The following is a 16,612-nucleotide window of genomic DNA, read 5'->3' as shown; positions in this document are numbered from 1 at the left end:
GTGTGTTTGTGTGTGCATGATTGTGCATATGATTCTCATTGATAATGAATTCTTGAAAAAATAAAATGAGATTTTCCATTCCAGCTGTAATTTATTCTTCATAGGAAAATAAACTAACAACATGAGATACAAATGATTTGTTACAAAGAAAAAAAAGTACAAATTTTTACTAACCATGCATCAGTTGATATCTCATATTAGTATCTATACAAAGTAATACGTGAAAATATTTCTCCTGAAATGTATATATAAATTATACATCTGTATTTATGTCATTTATTTTATGTAGTTGCTATGAAAACAGTAGGTTGCAATGCTGTATTTGAGTCTAATAGCTGTCCATTTTTCTCTTAGTTGGCAATATTCCTAGCATAGATGGGACCTGGAAACTATACAATTGTAACAGAGTTCATTCTCGTGGGGCTAACAGAAGATGCTACAATCCATGCCATCTTATTTGTTTTGTTTCTAATAATCTACTCTATCACCTTGATGGGCAATATTAGTATCATCATGTTAATAAGAGGCAGTCCTCAGCTTCACACCCCCATGTACCTTTTCCTCAGCCACTTGGCTTTTGTAGACATTGGGTACTCCTCATCAGTCACACCTGTCATGCTGAAGGGATTTCTCACAAAGGAAACATTTATACTTGTCGCTGGTTGTGTAGCACAACTCTGTTGTGCAGTAACATTTGGGTCAGCTGAATGCTTCCTGCTAGCTGCCATGGCCTATGACCGCTATGTGGCCATCTGCTCACCTCTACTCTACTCCACACAGATGTCCTCCACAGTCTGCACCCTCCTAGTGGGAGCTTCCTACGTAGGTGGATGTGTGAATGCTTGGATGTTTACTGGCTGCTTATTAAATCTGTCCTTCTGTGGACCAAATAAAGTTAATCACTTTTTCTGTGATTATTCACCCCTTCTGAAGCTTTCTTGTTCTCATAACTTTTCTTCTGAAGTCATTCCAGCAATTTCTTCAGGCTCCATCATTGTGGTCACTGTGTTTATCATTGCTCTGTCTTATGTCTACATCCTTGTCTCGATCTTGAAGATGCGCTCCCCCGAGGGCCGCCAGAAGGCCTTCTCCACCTGCACCTCCCACCTCACGGCAGTCACTCTGTTCTATGGGACCATCACCTTCATCTATGTGATGCCTAAATCCAGCTACTCCACAGACCAGAACAAGGTGGTGTCTGTGTTCTACACGGTGGTGATCCCCATGTTGAACCCCCTCATCTACAGCCTCAGAAACAAGGATGTTAAAGAGGCCATGAAAAAGCTGGTGGCTAATACTCACTGGTAGCTACAAATATCTGGGATTTTAAACAGTGTAATGAGCTCTGAACTTCCAGATGAATGGACAGTATACTATGGAAATTTGCAATTATATCAATGATATTTTAGACATAAATCTTATCATCCTACTATTAATAACTTCTTCATCATGAAAACAGTGGATTCACTAACATGGCAACATTCAGCAATTTTCTTCTTTTTAATCCTTTCATTGACCAACATTTTTGCATCTATAAAAACATGTCCTCACATAACTTCTATTTTCTTTGGAAGAAACTTTTAGGTTTCAAATTTTAGAATCATCTAGAATCATTTGAATGAGAATAGTATTGCCATCCAAGATCTTGGCAAAAAGAAATGACCTTCTTCTTTACAAAAATCTAACTGCTGAAGGCAGAGGTTTAGGTGGGTAGAAAACTTGTGTTATCGGGAGTTATCTCTTATGCTAGCTATCTTATCCAGTCAACTCAAGAGGTTGTTCAGATTCTTTCTATCTATTGATGCTTCGTGTTTTAGCAATCTGATGAACTCAAGGCTTAAAGAGGCCCCTTCAGGACATCTTCTGGGGATTATTGGGGTGATCTCCCTTCTGTGGAGATGAAGATGTAAGGACTCAGTTTCCTCTGATTGTTTCAGTTTTTTATATACTGTGTACTTCTGCCATATCTTTTGAACTTTGTATTTCTTTGATGCCTCTGAAACTGAAAATTCATAGCATTTAACATGCAATTCTGATATGGTCATAATTTTAGAAAAGAATTTCCTGAAAGAGACTAATTTTCAATTTTCTGATTTAAAATTGTTTGTTTCTAAATTTACCTAGTTTGTGCTTGCTTATCAATTGTCTTTTGTGTGAATACATTTTAATCAAAGACTATACATTTTAAAAATTTTTTGTCTTTAATAAAAGGTAAACATCAAATTAATCCTGACACCTATTATATTACAGGATTTCTTTTAATTTGACTGATAAGAACAGATACTAAATTTTACATTACCAAAATGCTAACCTAGAGTAATGCTATTTAATTGCCAGCAGTGCTTTTCAAATCTCCAGGATCTAGTTTGAATTCCTTAGCTACCATACACATTTCTGTATGTCTATAGCAACACAGTAATTGAGACTTTGGTTGAAATCTCTTAAATTCTGTTTCTCTAGAATTTCCTAATAATCTTTAATATCTAAATACACGAATTGTTTTCATCTCAAAGTAACTAGAAGTTGTTAGTCTTTACTGAAATATCCTCCTGAGTGAAGTGTTTGAGGTGCTTATTGAAAACTAAGCATGACATACATAAATGTTCTATAGGTATTATGATGTGGTTGGGGACCACCTCACTGTATCAATAGAGGAAAAGATTACATACTGTGGCTGGAGGTTTTCAGTCAAGAAAGTTTACTGACTAACTTTCATGAGTATACATCACTCGTTTTATTTTTACTAGAATTTATGGATCAAAAACAAAGAAAAAATCAACTTAAATGTTTGTTTTGGTGGGGTCATAAATGTGTTCAGAAGAGGATGAATTCCATATTGAAATTTTTATACTCCCATCACACAAAACACAACAATATAGATGATACTTTCATAATGCCTCCACAAAATCAGGCTAGGGTCAGCCTATAGAACATTTTTTTGATTAGTGATTACTGAAGGAAAGCCCAGATCATTGTGGGCAGAGACACCAGTGGATTGGTGGTCTTGGGTTCTATGAGAAAGAATGAAGATCAATTTAAATGTTTAGCTTTGGACATCTGTCATAAATATGTTCAGAAGAGAATGCCTTCCATATGTGTAATTTCAAGACTTTAATTTCGGTTTAATGTTCTTAGTACGCAGTTTGAAGCACTTATCCTCCTGTCACCCAAAATACAATGATATAAGATGATGTCTAAGATAACTTTTATGTAACAATTTGAGGCAAACAGTAGGCAATAAACAACTTAGGTTTTTCCCCATCATCTATTGTAATTTTTATTATATTCCTAAACAACCTCAACTCTTCCCATATTTCTCAGTTAAAATTGGTAAGCCCTTTTAGTGTGGTGTTATTATTATTTTATCTGTTACTGATTAATTGATTTTTAGAGATGACAGAGAGATATGCTTGGATGTGATTAAGAATTTACCAGCAGAAGGACACAGGCAAGGCTCAACCAACCTTCATAGGAGCAGGTAAAGCCCAAACACCCTCCACAGGAGTAGGAAGGCATGACCTCTGAGAGTACCTAGTGACCTCCAGGAGTGCCAAGCAACTTCCTGCAAGACCAGAACCATGGCCATGACTCCATCATGAGGAGTGACCATCTGAGCTTTGGATCCACTGTAACCTGAGGGAGTGGTCATTGGAGACATGGCGCAGGTACAGAGGGCCCCTACCCCACTGTTTTAGCTCCACTAGCCGGACAGCAGGCAAGCTTCATCCAGGTAGGCTGCTCCAACACCCCACCCAATCCAACACCCCCACCCAATTGTTCAGACTCTGTAAGTTACAAGGACTACTCTGCCCCCAAACCCACTCATTCCCCCTGCAACCTCAGAGGAATTCTAAAGCACAGGCTGTAACTGCACAGAGCAACCCAAGAGAGCAGGCCAAGAGATACCTCAGGAGCTCACTGAGACATAGACAGCTACTTCACAGAGTAGACTAAGAACAGTACCCTAAGACACAGACAGCAACTGTTAAGGACTGGACCAAGAGGCAAAGACACTGCCTGCACAATTGGAGGAAGAGAGGGAGAGACGCCAAAACAAACATGCATTCAACAACCTAAAAAACAACATGGTACTGCCAGAAACCAGTGGTCATACAATAGGAAATCCTGATCATGCTAACCCAGAAGAAGGAGAAGAAAATGATCTTCAATGTAGCTTTATGAAGATGATAAAAAAAAACCTTAAAGAGGAAATGAAAAATTCCCTTAAAGAAATGGATGAAAAGACAAAAAAAGATTTGGAAGAAATCAATAAATCTCTTAAGAAAACCCAAGAAAAAAACAATCACAGACCTTAGGAGAACAATAATCAAGTTTAGATGGCAAAACAAAAAACCCAGGATAGCCAAAACAATCTTATATAATAAAGGAACTGCTGGAGGCATTACCATCTCTGACTTCAAACTCTATTACAGAGCGACAGTATTGAAAACAGCTTGGTATAGGCATAACAACAGAGAAGTCGACCTATGAAATCGAATAGAAGACCCAGATATTAACCCACAAACCTATGAACACCTGATTTTCGACAAGGGAGCTAAAAGTATACAATGGAAGAAGGAAAGTAACTTTAACAAATGGTGCTGGCATAACTGGATGTCAACATGTAGAAGAATGAAAGTAGATCTGTATCTATCACCATGCACAAAACTCAAGTCCAAATGGATTAAAGACATCAACATTAATCTGACCACTTTGAACCTGATAGAAGAGAAAGTGGGAAGTAGTCTACAGGAGACCACTTCCTAAGTAGAACACAGTAGCACAGACAAAAAGAGAATCAGTGAATAAAAGGTACCTACTGAAAATGAGAAGCTTCTGTAAAGCAAAGGACACTGTCAGTAAGACAAAAAGGCTACCCTCTGACTGGGAGAAGATCTTCACCAACCCCTCATCAGACAAAGGTCTGTTCTCCAAAATATACAAAGAACTCAAGAAACTTGACACTAAAACTCTAATTAACCCAATTAAAAAATGGGGTACTGAACTGAACAGAGAATTCACAACAGATGAACTTCAAATGGCCAAAAGGCATTTAAGGTCATGCTCAACCTCCTTAGTGATCAGGGAAATGCAAATCAAAATAACTATGAGATACCATTTTACACCTGTCAGAATAGCCAAACTCAAAAACACCAATGATAGCCTATGCTGGAGAGGATGTGGAGGGAGGGAAACACTCATCCATTGTTGGTGGGAATGCAAACTTGTGCAGTCACTGTGGAAATCAGTGTGGTGGTTTCTCAGGAAACTGAGAGTCAACCTCCCTCAAGACCCAGCAGTTCCACTCTTGGGAATATACCCAAGAGATGCCCTATCATACTACAAAAGCATTTGTTCAACTATGTTCATAGCAGCACTATTTGTAATAGCCAGAACCTGGAAACAACCTAGGTGCCCCTCGATAGAAGAATAGTTAAAAAAGGTGTGGAACATATACACATTGGAGTTTTACTCAGCGGTAAAAAACAATGACATCTTGAATTTTCCATGCAAATGGATGGAAATAGAAAACGCTTTACTGAGTGAGGTAACCCAGGCCCAGAAAGAGGAATATGGTATGTACTCACTCATAAGTGGATTCTAGTCATAGTTAAAGGTCTTTGAACCTGTTATTCATGATCCTAGAGAAGCTAAATAAGAAGGTGAGCCTGAAGAAAGTCATATAGTTATCCTCCTGGATATTGGAAGTAGACAAGATTTCCAGACAAACTTGGGTGCACTGGGGCTGGGGGGTGGAAGTAAGCGGAGATGGTTAGAGAGAAGGGAGAGGAGAAGGATTGGGGATGGCTTGGGGGAATGGAAAGGGGGGGAGGGAGGAAGGATGGATATGGGAGCAGGGAAGTATATATCTCAACTAAGGGAGCCACTTTAGGGTTTGCAAGAGACTTGATTCTGAAGGGGTTCCCAGGCCCAAGAAGAGGTCCCCAGATTGTTCCCTGGGCAGCAGAGAACAGGGTGCCTGAACTGGCCTTAGCCCATAACCATACTGATGAATATTTTGCATATCACCATAGAACCTTCATCTGACGATGGATGGAGATAGAGACAGAGACACATATTGGAACACTGGACTTAACTCCCTAGGTCCAAATGAGAAGCAGGAGGGAGAACGTGAGCAAGAAAGACAGGACCAGAGGGAACCTTCATCTGACGATAGATGGAGATAGAAACGGAGACCCACACTGAGCCCCCAAGGTCCAAATGAGGGGCAGTAGGAGGGAGAACATGAAAAAGGAAATCAGTACCGCGAGGGGTGCGTTCAACCTCTGATACAAGGGGACTGATCTGATGAGAGCTCGCCAAGGCCAGCTGGACTGGGGCTGAACGAGCATGTGATCAAACCAGATTCTCTGAATGTGGCTGACATGGGGGCTGACTGAGAAGCCATTGGCAATGGCACTGGGTCTTGTTTTGTTTGCATGTACTGGCTTTTTGGGATCCTAGTCTGTTTGGATGCTCTCCTTCCTAGACCTGGAGGGAGGGTGGTGGAACTTGAACTTCCCACAGGGCAGGAAACCTTGACTGCTCTTAGGACTGGAGAGAGAGGAGGAGAGGGAGTGGAGAGGGGAGGAGAGGGAGTGCGGGGAATGGGAGGGTAAGGGGAGAAGGGGAGGAAGTGGAAAATTTTATAAACAAATAAATAAAAAAACAATCAAACAGGTGAAGCAAACAATTCAAACAGTTCAAGAATTGAAAACTGAAACAGAGGCAATGAAGAAAACACAAACCAAGGGAATTCCGACAATTCAAAATCTGGGTAAATGAACAGGAACTACTGATGCAAGCATAACCAACATGACAAAAGAGATGGAAGAAAGAATCTCAAATGTTGAAGGTGCTATAGAGGAAATAGATTCATCAATCAAAGAAAATGAGAAAAACAACAAATTATTAACACAAAACATCCAGGAAATCTGGGACACTATGAAGAGACCAAACCTAAGAATAATACCAATAGAAAGAGAAAAACTCCAGCTCAAAGGCACAGAGAATATATTCAAGAAAATCATAGAGGAAAAATTTTCCAGTCTAAAGAAGAATATCCCTATGAAGATACAAGAAACTTATACAAAAACAAATAGATTGGACCAAAAATGTCCCCTCACCACATAAAAATTAAAACACAAAACATACAAAGTAAAGAAAGAATATTAAGAGCTGCAGAGGAAAAAGGCCAAGTAACATTTAAAGGCAGACCTTTCAGAAATACACCTAACTTTTCAGTCGAAACTATGAGATCTAGAAGGTCCTGGGCAGATATGCTGCAGACACTAAGAGACTATGGATGCAAGCCCAGACTACTATACCAAGCAAAACTTTCACTCACCATTGATGGATAAAACAAGACATTCCAAGACAAAACAAAATTTAAACAATACCTATTCACAAGCACAGCCTTACAGAAAGTGCTAGAATGAAAGCCCAACCCAAGAAAGCTAACTGCACCCCCAAAAAAGCACAGGAAACAACCTCACAGCAGCAAACCTCAAAGAAGAGAAATGCACAAACACTACCATTAAAAAATTACAGGAATTAATAATCACTGGTCATTAATATCTCTTAATATCAATAAAATCAATTCACCTATAAAAATACACACACTAACAGAACAGATACAAAAAAGGATCAATTTTTCTGTTGTATACAAGAAACACACCTCAACCTCAAAGACAGATATTACCTTAAAGTAAAGGGATAGGAAAAGATTTTCCAATCAAATGGATCAAAGAAACAAGAACATATAACTATCCTAACATCTAACAAAATAGACTTCAAACTAAAATCAATCAGAAGTGATGGAGAAGGACACTTTATACTCAAAACAGGAAAAATATATCAAGATGAAGTCTCAGCCCTGAACATTTATGCCCCAAATAAAGAGCAATCACATTTTTAAAAAATTACTAAAGCTTAAATTGTACATCAAACATAGCACAATAATAGTAGGAGACTTCAACACTCCACTCTCCTCAATTAACAGGTCAACCAGAAAGAAACTTAACAGAAATAAGAGAACAAATAGAAATCATGTCTCTAATGGACTTAACTGATATCTATAGAACATTTCACCCAAACACAAAAGAATATACTTTGTTCTCAGCACCTCATGGAACCTTCTCTAAAATTAACCACATCCATGGTAACTAAGAAAACTTCAAGAAATACAAAAGTAATTGGAATAACCTCCTGTGCTTTATCAGATTACCATGGTTTAAAGTTAGACTTCAACAACAACGCTAATTCCAAAACAAAACAAAACAAAACAAAAAACCCTACAAAGTCGTGAAAATTGAACAATGCTAATTTAAATAAGCCCTGCATTAAAGAAAAAATTAAAAACTCATAGAATTCAATGAAAATGAAGGCACAACATACACAAATTTATGGGATACTATGAAAGTAGTGCTTAGAGGAAAGTTCACAGCACTAAGTACCTACATAAAGAATGTGGAGGGGGCCCTGACTTCTAGCAGAGGACCATCGGAGGGTTGAGTTTGCTTAGGGCCTGCGGGAGGAGCCCAGTGAGGAGGAGCTCGGGCTTTCCCAGACCCCATAGACTCCCAGGTCACCCTGCAGTGCTGGCTCCCCCCTGCTAAGCTCTCCCGCCTGCCATCCCAGCTCCAATCCAGGTACGAATTCCTATATTTCTCCCTTCCCACTGGGGCCATAAAATTTCCCCAGATCAGCTGCCTTGTTAGCTGGGCCTGCTTTGTAGGCGCATCCCGGAAAGAGGGAGTGCCTGTGCTTCAATAGCCTGCCTGAGGAAAGGTGGGCATTCTGTCAGTGAAGTCCCTGCCCAACAAGGGAACATGACCCGGTAACAGAAGCTCCAAGAGAGAGCATTTAAACGAAGAGATGGGAAGACGCCAAGGCAAGACCTCGTCCAACAATCTGAAAAACAACATGAAAACACCAGATCCCAACGACCCCACAATAGAAGGACTTGAACACCTTAACCCAGAAGAAGTGGAAAAAAGTGCCACTATGAAAGCAATAGAGTCCCTTAAACAGGATATGAATAACTCCCTTAAAGAATTGGATGAGAAATATAACAAAAAGCTTGAAGAAATGAGTATAGAAATGGATGAGAAATATAACAAAAAGTTTGAAGAAATAAGTAAATCCGTGAATGAGACCCTGAGAAACCAAGAAAAAACAATCAAACAGGTAAAGGAAACAGTTCAAGAATTGAAAACTGAAATGGAGGCAATGAAGAAAACACAAACTGAGAACCGGCTGGATATGGAAAACCTAGGTAAACGAACGGAGACTACAGAATCAAGCATAACCAATAGAATACAAGAGATAGAAGAACGAATCTCAAATTCTAAAGATACCATAGAGAAAATAAATGCTCTGGTCAAAGAAAAAGACAAATCCAATAAATTCTCTTCACAAAACATTCAGGAAATCTGGGACACAATAAAAAAACCAAATCTAAGAATAATAGGGATTGAAGAAGGAGAAGAACTGCAATCAAAGGCCCAGAAAATATATTCAACAAAATTATAGAAGAAAAAAATTCCCAATCTAAAGAACAATATTCCTATGAAGGTTCAAGAAGCATACAGAACACCAAATAGACTAGATTAAAAAAAAAATCCCCTCGCCATATAATAATCAAAACACAAAACGTACAGATTAAAGAAAGAATATTAAGAGCTGAAAAGAAAAAAAGGTCAAGTAACTTATAAAGATAAACCTATCAGGCTTACACCGGACTTCTCTATGAAAACCATGAAAGCCAGAAGATCCTGGATAGAGGTACTGCAGAAACTAAGAGACCATAGATGCAAACCCAGACTACTATTCCCAGCCAAGCTATCATTTACTATCAACGGAGAAAACAAAATATCCCAGGATAAAAATAAATTTAAACAATTCGTAGCCACAAATCCAGCCTTATAGAAAGTAATAGAAGGAAAATCGCAACCCAAGTAATCCAACATTGCCATCACTGCCTACAATAACCCAGACATCTAGCAACCCTTTACAACCACAACTCAAAGAAGAGAAACACACAAACTCTACTAGACACACACACAAAAAAATAAAAACCGGAATCAACAACCACTGGTCATTAATATCACTTAATATTAATGGACTCAACTCACCTATAAAAAGGCACAGACTAAGAGATTGGATACGAAAACAGGATCCAACATTCTGCTGTTTACAAGAAACACACCTCAACCACAAAGATAGACATCTACTCAGAGCAAAGGGTTGGGAAAAGGTTTTCCAAGTAAATGGACTTAAGAAACAAGTGGGTGTGGCCATTCTAATATCTAACAAAATTGACTTCAAACTAAAATCAGTCAGAAGAGAGGGAGATGGACATTTTATACTCATAACAGGAAAAATAAATCAGGAGGAAGTCTCAGTCCTGAATATCTATGCCCCCAATATAAAAGCACCCACTTATGTAAAAGAAAAACTTTTAGAACTCAAGGCAGTCATCACACATCACACACTAATGATAGGAGACTTCAACACACCTCTCTCACCAATGGACAGGTCAATCAAACAGAAACTCAACAGAGAAATAGGAGAATTACTAGGGGTAATGAATCTAATGAACTTATCAGATATCTATAGAACATTCCACCCAATAAAGAAAGAATATACCTTCTTCTCTGCAGCTCAAAGAACCTTCTCGAAAATTGACCACATACTCAGTAACAAAGCAAACTTCCACAGATACAAAAAAATATTAATAACCACCTGTGTCTTGTCGGATCACCACGGAATAAAGTTAGAATTCAATAACAATTCGAACACCAGAAAGCCTACAAACGCGTGGTAGTTGAACAGTCAACTACTGAATCATCCCTGGGTCAAGGAAGAAATAAAGAAAGAAGTTAAAGTCTCCTTGAATTTAATGAAAATAAAGACACAACATACTCAAACCTATGGGACACGATAAAAGCAGTGCTAAGAGGAAAGTTCATACCACTAAGTGCTCAATTAAAGAAAACGGAGAAAGCACATATTGGAGACTTAACAGCACACTTGAAAGCTCTGGAAAAAAAAGAAGCAGACTCTCCCAGGAGGAGTAGAAGATCAATTCTGCTTCATTCCAGAAATGCAGGGCTGGTTCAACATACGCAAATCGATCAATGTAATCCATCATATAAATAAACTGAAATAAAAAAACCATATGATCATCTCACTAGATGCTGAAAAAGCATTTGACAAAATCCAACATCCCTTTATGATAAAGGTGTTGGAGAGATTGGGGATACAAGGTTCATATCTAAATATAATAAAAGCTACTTACAGCAAGCCGACAGCTAACATCAAACTGAACGGAAACTCAAAGCCTTTCCATTGAAATCAGGAACAAGACAAGGCTGTCCACTCTCCCCAGACCTCTTCAATATAGTGCTAGAAGTTCTAGCAATAGAAATACGACAACATAAGGGGATCAAGGGGATTTGAATTGGAAAGGAAGAAGTTAAACTCTCGTTATTTGCAGACGATATGATAGTATACATGAGCGACCCCAAAAACTCTACCAAAGAACTCCTACAGCTGATAAACACCTTTAGTAATGTGGCAGGATACAAGATCAACTCCACAAAATCAGTTGCCCTCCTATACATAAAGGATAAAGAAGCAGGGAGGGAAATCAGAGAAACATCACCTTTCACAATAGCCACAAATAGCATAAAATATCTTGGGATCACTCTGACCAAGGAAGTGAAAGACCTATTTGACAAGAACTTTAAGTCTTTGAAGAAAGAAATAGAGGAGGATACCAGAAAATGGAAAGATCTCCCTTGCTCTTGGATTGGGAGGATCAAGATAGTAAAAATGGCAATTCTACCAAGAGCAATCTAGAGATTCAATGCAATCCCCATCAAAATCCCATCAAACTTCTTCACAGACCTTGAGAGAATAATAATTAATTTTATGTGGAAAAACAAAAAACCCAGGATAGGTAAAACAATCTTATATAATAAAGGAACTGCTGGAGGTATAACCATCCCTGACTTCAAAATCTATTACACAGCTACAGTATTGAAAACAGCTTGGTACTGGCATAAGAACAGAGAAGTCGACCTATGGATTCGAATAGAAGACCCAGATATTAACCCACAAACCTATGAACACTTGATTTTCGACAAGGGGGCTAAAGGTATGCAATGGAAGAAGGAAAGCATCTTTAACAAATGGTGCTGGCATACCTGGATGTCAACCTGTAGAAGAATGAAAGTAGATCCATATCTATCACCATGCACAAAAATCAAGTCCAAATGGATTAAAGACATCAACATTAATCTGACCACTTTGAACCTGATAGAAGAGAAAGTGGGAAGTAGTCTACAAGACATAGGCACAGGAGACCACTTCCTAGGTAGAACCCCAGTAACACAGACAATAAGAGAATCAGTGAATTAATGGGACATCCTGAAACTGAGAAGCTTCTGTAAATCAAAGGACACCATTAGTAAGACAAAAAGGCTACCTTTGGACTGGGAGAAGATCTTCACCAACCCCTCATCAGATAAAGGCCTGATCTCCAAAATATACAAAGAACTCAAGAAACGTGACACTAAAACCCTAATTAACCCAATTAAAAAATGGGGTGCTGATCTGAACAGAGAATTCTCAACAGAAGAACTCCGAATGGCCAGAAGACACTTAAGGTCATGCTCAACATCCTTAGCGTTCAGGGAAATGCAAATCAAAACAACTATGAGATACCATTTTACACCTGTCAGATTAGCTAAAGTCAAAAACACCAATGATAGCCTATGCTGGAAAGGATGTGGAGAGAGGGGAACTCTCATCCATTGTTGGTGGGAATACAAACTTGTGCAGCCACTGTGGAAATCAGTGTGGCAGTTTCTCAGGAAACTGGGAGTCAACCTCCCTCAGGACCCAGCAATTCCACTCTTGGGAATATACCCAAGAGATGCCCTATCATACTACAAAAGTATTTGTTCAACTATGTTCATAGCAGCACTATTTGTAATAGCCAGAACCTGGAAACAACCTAGGTGCCCCTCAATAGAAGAATGGTTAAAAAAAGGTGTGGAACATATATACACTAGAGTTCTACTCAGCGGTAAAAAACAATGACATCTTGAATTTTGCATGCAAATGTATGGAAATAGAAAACGCTTTACTGAGTGAGGTAAGCCAGACCCAAAAAGAGGAATATGGTATGTATTCACTCATAAGTGGATTCTAGCCATAATTAAAGGTCCTTGAGCCTGTTATTCGAGATCCTAGAGAAGCTAAATAAGAAGGTGAACCTGAAGAAAATCATGTACTTATCCTCCTGGAGATTTGAAATAGACAAGAGTCCCAGGTAACCTCGGGTGCATGGGGGGTTGGGTGGGAGGGTTGTTGGAAGGGGAGAGGGTTAGAGAGAAGGGAGTAGGGGAGGAATGGGGAAAACTCGGGGGACTGGGATGGGGGAAGGGAGGAAGGATGGCTATGGGATCAGGGAAGAATATATCTCAACTAAGGAAGTCATTTTTGGGTTTACATGAGACTTGATTATAAATGGAATCCAAGGTCCAATCCCTAGATTGTTCTCTGGACAGAGGAGAGGGTGCCTGAACCGGCCTTGGCCCATAACCATACTGATGAATATTTTGCATATCACCATAGAACCTTCATCTGGTGATGGATGGAGATAGAGACAGAGACCCACTTTGGAAAACTGGACTTAACTCCCTAGGTCCAAACGAGAAGCAGAAAGAAAAAGAACGTGAGCAAAGAAGGCAAGACCAGAGGGAAGCTTCATCCGACTACGGATGGCGATACAGACGGAGACCCACATTGGAGCACTGGACTGAGCCCCCCATGGTCCAAATGAGGAGCAGAAGGAGGAAGAACATGAAAAAGGAAATCAGGACTGCGAGGGGTGCAATCACCCACTGATACAAGGGACTGATCTAATGAGAGTTCACCAAGGCCAGTTGGACTGGGACTGAACGAGCATGTGATCCAACCAGATTCTCTGAATGTGGCTGGCAGGGAGTCTTTCTGAAAAGCCATTGACAATGACACTGGGACTTTCCTCTGCATATACTGGATTTTTGGGATCCAGTCTGTTTGGATACTCACCTTCCTGGACCTGGAGGGAGGGGGGAGGAATTTGAACTTCCCACAGGGCAGGAAGCCCTGACTGCCCTTAGGGATAGAGAGGGAGGAGGAGAGGGAGTGGGGGGAGTGGGAGGGTGTTGGGAGGAGGGGCGGAAATGGGAACTTTTATAATTTAATAAACTTTTAATTTAAATATAAAAAAAGAATGTGGGGAAATCACACAATAGCAACTTAACAGTACACTTGAAATCTCTAGAACCAAAAGAAGTAGACTCATCCAGAGGAGTAGATGGCAAGAAATAATCAAATTGAGGGTTGAAATAAAAGAAACAAAGAAAATAACACAAAGTATTAATGAAACAAAGAACTGGTTCTTTGAGAAAATCAACAAGATAGACAAACCTTTATCCAAACTAATCAAAAGGCATAGAGAGAACATACAAATTATTAAAATCAGAATGGAAAGTGGGATTTAGCAACAGACGCTGAAAAAATCCAGAGAATTATTAGGTCATACTACAAAAAAAAAACCTGTACTCCACAAAATTAAAAAATGTAAAAAAATGGAAAATTTTATGGATTGGTACCACCATACCAAAACTAAATTAAGATTTGGTGAGCAATTTAAATAGACCCGTAACCTACAAAGAAATAGCAGCAGTCTTTAAAAGCTTCCCAGCCAGAAAAAAAAAGGAGGCCTGGTGGTTTTAGGGCACAATTCTACCAGAACTTCAAAGAAGAACTAATACCTGTATCCCTCAAAGTATTCCACATAATAGAAATAGAAGGAACATTGCCAAACTTTTTCTATGAGGCTACAGTTACCCTGATACCAAAGAGTCATAAAGACTCAAGCAAGAAAGAGAATTAAGACCAATCTTCCTCATGAACATCAGGGCAAATATAGTCAATAAAACATTGGAAAATTGAATCCAAGAACACATTAAAAAATCATCCATCATGATCAAGTTGGCTTCATCCTAGGGATGCTAGAATGTTTCAATATATGAAAATCTATCACTGTAATCCATTACAGAAATAAACTGAAAGAAAAAACATATGATCATCTCATTAGATGCTAAAAAGCATTTGACAAAATCCAACACCCCATTCATGATAAAAAGTCTTTTAGAGATCATAGATACAAGGAACATATCTAAACAAAATTAAAGCAAGATACAGCAAGACAACAGCCATCATCAATTTAAATGAAGAGACACTAAAATGATTCCACTAAAATCAGGAACAAGGTTGTCCACTCTCTCCATATCTATTCAGCATAGTTCTTGAAGTTCTAGCTAGAGAAATAAAGCAACAAAAGGAGATCAAGGGGATACAAATTGTAAAGCAAGAAGTCAAACTTTCACTCTGTGCAGATGATATGATAGTATACAAAAGTGACTCCAAGAATTCTACCGGAGAACTCCTACAGCTGATAAATACCAGCAGTAAGGTGGCAGGATCCAAGATCAACTTTAAAAAAAAATCTCTCCTATATTCAAATGATAAAGAAGCTGAGAAAGAAATCAGAAAATTAGAGAAATATCACCATTCACAATAGCCACAAATAACATAAAATATCTTGGGGTAACACTAATCAAGCAAGGGAAAGACCTGTTCAACAAGAATATTAAGTCTGTGATGAAAGAAATTGAAAAAGATATCAGAAAATGGAAAGATCTCTATTACTTTTAGATAGATATGATCAACATAATAAAAATGGCATTCCTACAAAAAGCAAGCTACAGGTTCAATGCAATGCCCATCAAATCCTGGAAAAATTCTTCATAGACTTCAAAAAAAATACTCAACTTAATATGAAAAGCATAAAATCCAGGATAGCCAATATTATCCTGTACAGGAAAGGAACTTCTGGAGGCATCACATCTCTGACTTCAAGCCCTGCTATGGAGCTATAGCAATGAAGACATCACGAAAACAGACAGGAGAACCAAGGGAATTGAATGAAAGACCTGGATTTTATTTCACACACCTAAAAACACCTGATTTTGACAAAGAAGTTGAAAATAAAAAACAGAAAAAAAGCATATTCAACAAATGGTGCTGGCATAACTGGATATCAACATGTAGATGAATGAAAATAGATCCCTCTTTATCCCCATGCACAAAACTCAAGTCCAAATGGATTAAAGACCTCAACATAAAACCAACCATACTGAACCTCATAGAAGAGAAAGATAGTAGGAAGTACACTTAAACACATTTGCACAGGAGACCACTACTTAAATATAACACCAGTAGCACAGACACTGAGAGTAACAATTAATAAATGGGACCTCCTGAAACCGAGAAGCTTATGTAAGGCAAAGGATATGACGAACAAGACAAAATGAAAGCCTACAGAATTGTAAAGGGTCTTCACCACCCCCACATCAGACAGAGTACTGATCTCCAAAATACATAAAGAACTCACAAATTTTGTATTAAAAGAACAATAATAGCTTCTAGCAGAGGGCCATAGGAGGGCTCAGCTGCCTTGCGAGCTGGGCCTGGGCTGTAGGCGCAT

At 38.8% G+C, this 16,612-nt stretch overlaps 1 protein-coding gene across 1 annotated transcript; it reads left to right on the top strand.

The window, feature by feature from the left end:
- The first annotated feature begins 372 nt into the window (after positions 1–372).
- Positions 373–1,308, top strand: LOC125417096 (olfactory receptor 5P80). Its single transcript, XM_087907666.1, has one exon. It carries the CDS (start codon positions 376–378, stop codon positions 1,306–1,308), a length of 933 nt encoding a protein of 310 aa, XP_087763792.1. The 5' UTR covers positions 373–375.
- Positions 1,309–16,612: the final 15,304 nt, after the last annotated feature.

Source organism: Myodes glareolus, chromosome 7, assembly GCF_982192425.1.
Source record: "Myodes glareolus chromosome 7, mMyoGla1.1, whole genome shotgun sequence".
Lineage (NCBI taxonomy): Eukaryota > Metazoa > Chordata > Mammalia > Rodentia > Cricetidae > Myodes > Myodes glareolus.
This window is presented reverse-complemented; position numbering and strand designations above follow the sequence as displayed.

Bases quoted from the DNA above. Each gene is read 5' to 3' on its own strand.
- LOC125417096 (XM_087907666.1), top strand. From the start codon at position 376: ATGGGACCTGGAAACTATACAATTGTAACAGAGTTCATTCTCGTGGGG.